General features: G+C 55.2%; 1 protein-coding gene across 1 annotated transcript; it reads right to left on the reverse strand.

Annotated features, from left to right (window-relative positions):
• Positions 1–2,047: 2,047 nt before the first annotated feature.
• PCARE (photoreceptor cilium actin regulator) lies at positions 2,048–10,642 on the reverse strand. Its single transcript, XM_032391650.1, has 2 exons — positions 6,732–10,642; positions 2,048–2,228 (listed from the first exon to the last, which is right to left on the reverse strand). Exons 1-2 carry the CDS (start codon positions 10,454–10,456, stop codon positions 2,048–2,050), a joined length of 3,906 nt encoding a protein of 1,301 aa, XP_032247541.1. The 5' UTR covers positions 10,457–10,642.
• Between the last annotated feature and the right edge of the window lie 583 nt (positions 10,643–11,225).

The following is an 11,225-nucleotide window of genomic DNA, read 5'->3' on the forward strand; positions in this document are numbered from 1 at the left end:
TCTCTGTGGTTACACCCCCATGTTGTCTCACCATTTCATGAATGGTGGCCCTGTCCAGCCTCCCATTGTTTCTCTGTTTCTGCTGTGTTTCTCCCAACCTCTGGAAGTCTGCCCCTAAACCCTAGCCCAGGGCCCCTACACCCTAGCCCGGGTCTCAGCTTCAGACCTCAGGAAGTCTGCCCCTAAACCCTGTCTGCTTTCCGACAGCCCTCCCTGAAGCTGCTCAGCCATGAGCCGCCTCTCCTAGCCTGCTTGCTTCCCCTCGGCTCAGTGCCCAGCCTGCCCGGGGCCCACACCCTCGTCACCCTTCGGCAGCTGGCCTGCCCAGGTAGGCAGACTGGCCAGTTCTGTAGCGAGCAAGTTTCCTAAACCTGGCTGTTCTCACGCACTTACCTCAGCCCTGCCCTGCCCCGGGAGCTGGACTTCCTCCCACTTCCTGGGGCCCAGGCGGTTCCCCAGGTCCACCCACTCACCCCTGCGTGGGGCTCGGCCCAGAACCCGCCCTGCTGCGCCCGAGCTCTGCTCTGACAGCGCAACCCCTCAGCAAACGTGTGGGTGTGGACAGACATTTCCCAACTGAGGGGTGCCGTGTGGCCCCTCCTGGTAGTTTAACCAACTATTCCTTGGGTGCCTTTGAAGAGATCAGCCTGGTCACCCTTATTTTAATAACTGGACAAGTCAAGGTGAATTCATTTACAGGTAGCTGTAATCCCCAGGACCCAGCATAACACGTCCTTGAGCCATGGTCTATTTCAACAAGAAAGGACTTGAAGTCATAATTTTCCCAAACTTAAAAAAAGATCAGCTTTGCAGCAGATCTGGAGAATGACCCCTTAGCTGTACCCCGTGGGTGAGAATTCTTGTCTTTTGACAACCCACTGAGCTGGCACTGAATCACCCAATTATTGCAAATTCATTTCTAAATAGAAAGCACTCCGCAGCCACCCATGGAAACATTCCAAGATCTGCAGCTAATATCTAGCGCATTGGCATGCACGGTAGTTCTTCACTTCCATTTTAACCTCGGCAGAAGTTGTGCGGATGACTTGGGAATAAAGTTGGCCGAGAAGCCCCTGGGGGAGACTGGCATGCGCACGAGTGTTTGTGTGCCTGCGTGTACGTGCGTGTGTGCACATCCTCCTGAGCTCCAGCCCCCGCGGGGCGTGGAGAATAGGCTGCTTGTTTGCAAGGCTTGGCTGCACCCACCCAATTTGAGAGGCATGTGGATGCGTGGGGCAGAGCATCCGAGACACGCCTGCCTCTGACACACAATCGGAGGCCGCCCAGCCGCAGGAGTGGGCTGGAAGCTTGGTGTTGAGGGCTTTGGGTCTGTGCTTGGGAGGGAGGAGAGGAAGGGGGGTGTGTGTCTTAATTCCACCTCAGTCTTCCCATCTCTGGAGCAGTCAGCTTCTAAACAAAGCTCTCAATGGTGACTTGAATGCGGTGACACTATTTAACCTTAAAAAAACCCACAAGGCTTTCCAACCATTTGTAGACTAGGTTTGCTTTAGGCAGATGGAGCGAGACTGGAACGAGAAACAAGGGATTCTGGGGCCAGCCACACCTGTTGGAATTTTTGCTCTGTTCTCTTCCTAGCTGTGTGACCTCAGGCAAGACTCTTCCGGGCTTGGGGGAAGGGGCACTTTGGTTTTCTTATCTGCAAAACCTGGAGAATGCTATCTGCTTCATTCTTTGTTGTGCGGATTAATTGAGTCCAGGAAACTAACCCATGTAAAACCCCCCAGCTCATCAAGCATTTGACAAATGCATTTTTCCCCTAAATTAAGGCCAGTACTCGAAGGATTAAAGAGTGTCACTGTGGGGTCCAAAGTTATAGTTAGCCTTTGTACCCCAAGGCAAACCAGACTCTGGGGCTGAAAATGGCAAAGGTTTAGAATTTAGCAGACTCTCGGGGCAGTGCACCTTCCGGATCTTTCTAGGAGTTGGAGTTTGGTTGACCCACCCTCTATGGGACAGTCTGGTGCTTGGCTGTCACCCATCGCCTTCTGGGGTGACTGGCATCCGTGTGACCCTGTTGGTTAGCCTGTCAGGCTACTTCCTTCTGTTGAGGCTTGTCCTGGGCGCGGCTGGTTCTGGCCTCCCGTTGCAGCCCGTGGCCCAACACGCAGAGTTCTGGGGGAGAGGCAGCCCTGCCACCGCCCCTCAGTTCTGGGGCACAGGGGCTGTTCCATGGCTCTGTGTCCTTCTTGGGGCTCTCCTCACTGCTGCTGCAGAGAAAAAGGACAGATGCAGATCAAACACTCCTCGGTTGCTCCTTCTGGCCCCCCGTCCCGCTCCCCTCCGCCCCCATCCATCCTGCCTCTCTCAGTCCCTCACGGTCTGTCTCACCCACAGGCCCGTGGACCCCCGTGCCAGGCCTCCGCCCTTCCTCACCAGGATTGCCGGGCTGGTGCCGTGCTGGGGCCGTGCTCGTGCGTGCCTGCTCTGGTCAGGCACCGTGGGAGCCGAGCCCCCGGTGTTTGTGCGGACGGGTTGAGTCCTGTTCTCCTCCTCATGCCCAGGATCCCGCTGCTCTGAACAAAGCAGCTCCCTCAGGAACTCTGGGAGCTGGGCTTTTATTTTATTTTTGTTTTTAAAGCACTTCTTGTTTAATAAAGGGCTAGGCTTAGCTAGCCTAAAAAAAAAAGCAAAAAACAAAACCCCACCACACCCTGCTTTGCTCAGCAGCCACCCTTTTCCTGAACAGAGTAAAATGCCAAGTGCTTGGCCCAAGCCTGGCATTTGGCTAGAACAGAGCCTCCCAGCTGCTGAGTGACATAGCGAGAGGGCCTTTGAGGGGAGAGGGACACCCAGTGTGCATTGGGGCTGCAGAACGGAGGAGGATCACAAGCGTGGAGGAAGCTCAGGCCAGAAAGGGGGGACCAGCTCCGGAAGCCACACGGGCTGTGCGCTGGCGGGCTGGCCTCATCCTGACTGCCTGGACGTGGGACTCCGGCTGTCTGGGTTCGAGTCCTGCGCTAACTAGCTGTGTGTCCTGTGGCACATTCATTAATCTCTCTGATTCCCAGTTCCCTTCTTTGTAGAACGGAGATGATGATAGCACGCATCTCGCAGGGCGCTCGAAGGTATCATACTGGGTGAGGCGTGCAAAGTAAACTCTTCGCATACGAACCAGCACATGATAAGCGCTCAGTAAACGACCAGCTGTCACGCTGGTCCTGCTTCGTAGCATGAACAGGAAGTCACGCCTGGAAAGGAAACTAGGGACCATCCTGTCACATGACAGGTAGGCACCTGAGGGTCAAGTCTCGCCATCAGTCACCTCAGGTCCAGGACTGGACCCAGCTCCCATGTGCAGAGACCCAGAAGGTCCTTCTCTCTGCCTCTGACAGCAGGTTCTTAACCGTGCCCTGAGCTTTATTCCGCAGCGTGCTCGGCTCAGTGGTTAGGCTTCTGTGAGATGTTGAACCGGTGGAGGGCAAGTTTGAGTCTGGATCCCACTCAGATGAAGGTGGCCGGAATGTGGGGTGAGGTGGGGAACTAAGTGAGGAACTAAGATGGGCATACACGTGATATTTAGGCTGTGAGAATCGTACTGTGTTCCTTTGAGCCAGCCTCACCCACGCTGGCCTCGGGCCTCGGGCCCAGTTCCCAGGCCCTGTGTGATCAAGTGTGATTTTGTGCGCAGGACCAGCTCCCACCTTCCTTGCTTCTTCTCCCTGTGTCCCTTTTAGAGCCGGGAAAGGCATGTGCAGGATGCACCTCCCCTGGGACCCTTTGCTGCTCCCCGACTAGAGTAGCTAGCAGGAAAGGGAGGGGCATGCCTGGCGTGCGGTGTCAGGGGAGGTGAAAACGATTTTGTCCTAGAACCGTGTCTTCCCCGACCCCAACCAGGTTCCACACCTGTGTGCGGCTCAGGCTAGGAGGGAGATTTTCCTGGTTGCCACGATGTGGCCGCGGTTCCGCCTGATCCCAGAATGGCTGGGGAGGCAGGCTGGCCAGGCGCTGCCCCGCTGGTCGGTTGGGACCCTGATCTGGGAAATAGGGTTGGGGGATTGGGCGGCAGAGAGCCCCTGCCTGGGTGGTCCAGTCTAAGCAAAGACTAAAAGCACTGTATTTAGGGGAGAAAATCTGGACCCTTCTTGAATGTTCACAGCGCCCCAGCGTGCTAAGACCTAGAGATGGCACCTCCGCCAGGGGATTCAAAACATAAATAACAGTTGAAGCTGTAATTGAGATTGTTGTAACTGAGCTTCCTAGGTGAGCCTCCAAGGACCGTTCCCAATCCCCTGGGCCCCAAGATCGGGAGGATATAAACATCATCATTTTTTCTATAAAAGGGGCTTATGCCTGGCATGGGATGACGAGAAGTAGGTCAATGCCAGGTTAGGCCAGGTCATCCTGTCTCTGCCGCTACATACCATGCGGTGGGTTGCATCCCTGCAAGTCCCTGCTTGGGGAAACAGCCCGTTCTGAGTCTTTCCGGCTCTCTGGCACTGGCTTGTTGGCTAGTTGCATGATCTCAGGCAAATCCTGCCTACTTCCTTGGTCTGGTTTCCCGTACGCAGGAGGGCAGGGAACAGGGTGGGGAAACAGGGCTTTTCTAGCTGGCATGCTTCTGCTCTCAGATGTCAGCTTTACAGGGGTGGAGGGGTGGAGGGACTGGGGGATGAGCATTTTCCCATCACATCCAACACATGCTCACAGTTTCAGTTCCAAGTGGCTCGGAGGTGTGGTCTTACCAGGAGGCAGGGGAAGGAGTGTGAGCCATTATTGCGACCTTCCACGCAACCTTGGGAAGTCTCCCGTTTATGAATCCTCCTTTCTTTCAAGCTACAAGCACTTCTCCCCACCCCCCCACCCCATCTCCCTAAGTGTTGAGATTCAGGACATAAAACAACCTTTTAGGCTGCCCTATTCCGTGGAGAAGCCTGAGAGAAGGGCATTATTTTCCTCTTGAACAATTTTATGTTACTTTATTATTGCTCCTGCTGTTTTAAAATGTTAGTGTTTTTAATTAATGCCATTTTATTGTCCCTGTTCTCCCAAGCTCTTCTCCTGAAGGGCACAGTTTTAGAAATGTAATAAGAGAATAAGTGGCTAGTGTGAGGGGTAATGCATTAACATTTATCGAGGTTCTTAGATGAAAAGCACTGTGCTGTAGGAAACTCATTTTAGATTTAAGAAAAGAGCAGCATTACATTAAGATTCTTGCAAAAATAATCAATATTTCATTTCTTTCAAGTGGCTGGGGAAGTTCATATAACTATAATAATGCACAACTTTCCCTACATAATTTTATTAAAAATCAACTGCTGAGTACTTTGTAAAAAATTACCATTTATGCCTCAACAGATTGTGAAGTCTGTAACATGTATCACTCTGGCCGAAATAAACTGCTGATTGACCCAACAGTGGGCATTTCGAAGACAGCAAGGACTGTGCTGGTTGAGCTTTGTCCCATCTGGTATCAAGACACATTGATAAGAGCTCTTCTCCAACAGGGTCTCAGATAGACAGTTTTCTGCCCATGCTGCATCCTGGAGAAGATTCATTTCCCCATGTGTTCTACCCACCTGGGCATATGTGTCTTTCTTTCCATGTTCAGGCAATGGCTCTACATGCCTCCTGACCTGTTGCCATCTCATGCCCAGGCCTGCCTACATGGCTGGGCCAATGACCTGTAAGTCAGCTGCCCTCTCGAGAAAGGCACACTTGGAACTCGGTCTGCCAAGGGTATTGATGGCCATCCTTCCACCTGATTCTGGTACTCGGTGCCCATGAAGGGTCTTGTTCTTGCTCTACACACCTCCAAACGGGTAGGTGGAAGTAAGGCTAGAATGGAAGAGAAGTGGAGGCAGGTCTTTGGGGGTGTGGGAAAGCTAAACATTTATAGTCCATACCCCTAGGACCAGTCGTCTCAAGGTATGTCCCCTGGGTGTCCCCGAGACACTTTTGAGGGGGATCTATGAAGTCAAAACTATTTTCAAAATACTGTCAAGATGTTATTTGCCTTTTCCACTCATTCTTTCATGAATGTAGAGTGGACTTTCCCAGTCTACGTCCTGTGTGATGTCCCACCAGATGCATTACTGAAGCAGGTCTGAGAAGGCCACCATCTTTCCTGGAAGCCAGACATGAAAGGAATTTGCAAAAATATAAGACAATGCCACTCCTTCCACTAAATGTTTTTGTTGTGGAAAATATACCTACTTTTAATGGTAATGTATAATGGGGTCATTGAGAAAAATTAATAAGTATTTTAAATATTTCTCAATTTTAATGTATAATACAGTAAAAAGTGATAGATAGAACCTGCCTGCACAAAGGTTCTTTTGGGTTCTCCATAATTCTGAAGAGTTTTAAAGGGGTCCTGGGGCCAGAAAGTTTGAGAACCTCAGTAAACCAGAGAGAACAGAAATCCGCGGCTGGTTCCAGACCATGTGACAGTGGCTCAGCATGGGGTGGAGGGGGTGGGTAGTCACGTCATCTCTTTTTCCTCAGGTGTAAAATAAAGGGGAGGGTGTGCTTGGATTAATGTGATTGTTTTAAACTCTATTTTTTAACACAGCAGAGCTTCTTTCAGTTAAAATCTTTCTCGGGAACCTGAAATGAGTGACAGACAAAAGCACAGCTGCTCAAGGATGGGTCCGATGGCGGGAGGCTGGATATCCCTCAGCCCCCTTTTCCTCTGCCTCTTCCCTTGGACCCCAAGGGCCTCTGGGCTCTATTGGATTAGCGCAGGGCGGTGGCCCGAGGACCCCCCTTACCTGCTCCTGCTGAGTGCGGATTCCCAAGCGTCGCAGGTGGCACCGGGGACTGGCAGCCCGAGGCGGATACTCGGCCGGCGGTCAGAAGCCGTCCTTCTGATGAAAGGCTGAGGGTTGAGGGCACACAGAGCCGGGCCCCGCTGGGAGCCCGCCCTCAGCCGTGGCCCCGAGCTCCTCCAGCCTCCTGCGGGGGTCCCCCGAGGGCCGCCGGCTTCAGGGGGCAGCGAGGCTGGGGTGCGTGGGTGGGCTGCTGAAGGGGGCGGGGCAGCTTCAAACAGAGAGGAGGTGGCCGGGCAGAATATGGAACACGTGTTCCCACATGCTTTAGCTGTGGCTGCCCGACTGTCCTCAGGGTCTCTTGTTTGCTGGGGCCCCTGAGCAGGGGACACTGGGGGGGACGGGGAGGGGCCAGAGGAAGGGGAACTCGCTTCTGTGTGCCGGGTAGGGGGGCTGGAGGCCTTGTGCCGTGCGGGTGGGCTCGCGGGGGGAGTGCTGGGCGGCTTGTGCCAGGGTGGGGGGGAGGCTCCTTCCTTCGTCGCTGGGGGGCTGAGCACCGTGGGGCTTACCGGAGGGCTGACGGGCGGGCTGGGGGAGCCGTGCACGGAGGGGACGCTTGGCTGGGCGGATCTGTGAGAGGGGAGCTGCCTCCTGTCCGCTCGGGCTGTCCAGTGTCCCCTTGCGGCAGAGGCCTTCCTGACCAGCGAGGGGCTTCTCTCCTGGCTCTGCCTGGGGGCCTCGGGAGAATGTGGCCCTCGTGTTGGCCTGGCCAGGCTGGGTTCCAAGGTCCTGTTCGGCCCAGATGTGTGGCTGGAGGGGTGCCAGGGGATGGCCTTCTGGGGATGCTTGGACAGGCTGGTGGCCCTGTCTGCGGGTGCCTGACTCTGAGCCCCTCTGCCCTCCACCTCTGGGTTTCCGCTGGTTGCTGGTGGGTGGCTCAGGTCCAAGGTGAGCTTTCTGGTACTGCAGCCACTCTTGCTGCCCCCTGGCCCTGTGCTGTGGGGCCTGGTGGGGGCAGTCGTGCTCTTGCTGGGTAGCAGGTCAGTGGGGCTCATGGAGGCTCTTAGCTTTGGGGAAGCCCACGTTCTCAGGGCAGGGTCAGCCCCTCCCAGCCCTGGTGCATGGGTCCCGTTGGAGGAGCTTCCTGCTGGCTTGCTGCTCTCTGGGGGCTCCAGAGAGGTGAACGATTTGTCCATCAGGATTTCCAGAGGCGGTGGAGGCAGATGCTCTGGGTCCTCTTCTGTTTCATAGTTGAAATTGAGGTCCTCCCTCTTGGACGCTCCTGCTGTCAGCAGAGGGGGGAAAATAGGAGCTAAGGGCCTCCAGGCTGGGCCCAGCTTGAGAGATTCTCCACTCGCTGCTGGAGAAATTCGGGGCTTTGGATACAAAGGGGCAAGCCCCCTGTAAATGGGAAATCTAGGGGGCATGAGGTGGACCCCCCACTTCCTGAGGCAGGGGCTTGGCCCGGCGTCCTTGGAATCTCCCAGGGTCCTCAGACTCTCAGTGGGACTAAAAGTTTCAATGAGTTTCTTGACCGATGTTCTGGTGGGACAGCCCCTGACATTCCAGTCCTCGGCCCCCGGAGCCTCACTGGTCTTCTCACCCGATGGGATGACTGGCAGCCCCTCAGGCTCCCGATGCCGGGGCTGTTCGCCCTCAGGGCGGGGACTGCATTTCTGCATGATGCTCTTGTCCTGACTCGGTAAAATGACGAAGTTCTTGGTGAGGGACGCCTTCAGCTTGCTGCTCGTGACGCTCGGCGCGCTCCCGCAGGTGTCGGACCTCCGAGCCACGGCGCGGGGCTGCGCGACCTGCTCCGGGCTCTGCCCCTGCTGTCGCGCTCCCAGGGCGTAAAATGCCTCCAGCCTCCGGCTCAGGTCTCTCTGGACCCTCTGTAGCTCCTGGAGGGTGGAGTCCTCCACTTGGCTCTTCAGACAGCCCTCTGACTGGGACCTCCTCTGCCTCAGAGTGGCCCTGCTGCCGCTGGCTGTCCTGGGTCTCGGGGGCACCGCTGTCCTCCTCTCGTCCTCGTCGGCCCAGTCCTGGGGCCCAGAAGGCACAGGGACAAACTTGATCCTTTCACTGATTGCTTCCTTCATCTTCAGAATCATTTCCTGGGCTTGGGGATTCCTGAGCCTCCTGGGGTGTGGCTGAAATGGGCCTTCCGGGCCACCAGGTGAAGAGCGCGGCCTGGGAGGGAAAGAGTTTTCCTGCTGTGGACCCAGACCCATGCCACTCACCTGGTCCTCCTCCTCCTCTGGGCTACTGTCCTCCCCTTCAGTGACGGAAGGAGTGTCCACCAACCGGGAGCCTTTAGAAAAATGTGCTTCTGTGGAGATCCCAATCCCAAGGGAATCACACCGAGTGCTTTTGCCCATCCCCAAAGGCCTGGCGGTCGTAGTTTCTGGGCCTGTGCTCGAGGGGCGTGGGCCCCCTGCTCCACCCTGTGCCGCGGGCTGAACCTTTGCCGACGGAGGCCTCCAGAGGGGGCAGTCCTGGGGTGTGTCGGAACCCATCTGGAAAGGACTTTGCTGCCAGGCCTGTCCTGACAGCCTGGCTTCCACCGGGGATGAAAGCACCAGCTTCCGTTCTGCGGGGTCCGACCCCGAGTCCCAGCTGGCTTGCTTGCCCAGCTTGTCCACCAGCTGCACAGAGTCGTTGTCCCCACCGATGCCACTGTCCTCGGAGCACAAGGGCACACCCTGCATCCCAGGGTCCCCGTGGCCGCTCGCCAAGTTCTCCAGTTGCCCCAGAGCCCGCAGGAGGCATTCATCCACACCCCTCTTTGTGCTCAGCTTCTTTCCCAAGTGGCTCGCGGTGTCATGGTGGTAACTGCTGGAGCCCTCCAGGAAGCGGCCAGTGATCGAGGCCACCGTGCCACTGAGCACCAGCAGCTTGCTGACTGTGTACTGCAGAAGCTGTTGCAGGAGGTCTGGCTGGTCCTGAGGCTCTCCTTTCCTCAACGGCCAAGCCAGATCGTCCCGAACTTCCTGGAGGAGCATTTCTCCCTCCTTGGAGATCTCCCCCAAGAGCCGGTTGACCTCATCAAAGCATAGCAGCAGGAAGCTGACCATGGGCTGCAGCAGCTCTTGGGTCTGGGTGGCCTGATGGGTGATGGACAGGATTGCTTCATATTTGGAGATGCAGGTGTGGAGGTAGGTGTAGGCGTGCTGGTGGGCCTTCACCAGGGGCTCAGGGAAATCCACTTTGCCTTCAGGCTCATGAGCAGGAAGGACGGTCTGGCAGCAATGGCCCTGTTGGCCACACGTGTGGCATTTCAGCTTCCTTTGCTGGGTGCTCCTTTCTCCACTCTCTTCCCCAGAAGAGACTGTCCCCTGTGACCCGTGGGAGCTCTGTGTCTTGGATGGAAGGTCCTGAGCCATGTGGCTTTGTGATTTGTCCAGCTGGGATGCGGAGATTCTGGTTTCTGGGGGCAGTCCTTCCCTATCTTTCCCTTGGCCTGCAGTGGGATCTCTTGTGAGCCGATAGAGACCTTCAGCTGGGCTTTGGGTCCACCTGGCCCTCAGCTGCTCCTCTGTCAGCCTCTGTCCCTGGGTCGGGTCTCCCCCAGAGTCATAGCAGGTGGAGCTTGGAAGTAGCAAAGGGATAGAGCATCTTGCACCGCCCCCTTGACGTCCCGGCAAAATTGCTTTGGGCTTTTTAAAAAACTGGATGCCACTCTTAGCAACGCTATTAACAACGTCATTGTGGGAAGGTGTACACCCCATGATTCCAGCTTCTAGTTACCTCCCACCCATAGTCTTCACAATTTTCAGAGAATCATCCTTGAAATAGGAACCAAAGGCAGCCTTACCAGTTGGTCCAGGCAATTTCCAGGCCAGAATGCTCTGAAGTCCATGGCGCCGGGTCCTCGGAACCAACTTTCTTTACTTCCTTGGCCCCAGCGTGTAGAGGCGGTGGTGCTTGTGGTCTTGTTGCTCTATGTCTCGAACCCTCTGCTGTGAGGGAGCAACGGGGCAATTCTAAAGGACCTCAGTCTCGTGCACTACGCGCCTGTGTTCTGCTCGGGTCCTGACAGATGTGGATGGCAAGTGGAACTTTAAGCCTATTAGGTTAATCATGCCCTAGCCAGTCAGCACTCACAGTGTGTTCTAATATAGAACTTCTCAGCATTTACTATCTTGGGAAACGGATTATTTTTGCACGTGCTTATGCTTTTAATTCTGTTCAGACGCCTGCCGTATGAAACCTAGAGAAATGAGCCATAATTGCAAAAAGCTCTGGAAGAGACACATTTGTGGAAGAGAAGGGAGGGCTCGCAGGCTACAGATCCTGGCAGAGAAGCGACCTTCACAGTTTAATAAGGGCAACCCAGCCAAGTGTGCTCCAACCTGCTATTATCAAGGAGACCCCAAAACACACAGTAAACAGTAATTGAAGCAATACATTGTTGTTTGTGTGGCTTATACAAACTCTACGGCTCTAGTGCTAGAGAACTTCTCTAAATAAGACAGGGAATAAAGAAGGCAAGGTGGC

The sequence above is a fragment of the Phoca vitulina genome, unplaced genomic scaffold (assembly GCF_004348235.1).
Source record: "Phoca vitulina isolate PV1807 unplaced genomic scaffold, GSC_HSeal_1.0 scaffold63, whole genome shotgun sequence".
NCBI lineage: Eukaryota > Metazoa > Chordata > Mammalia > Carnivora > Phocidae > Phoca > Phoca vitulina.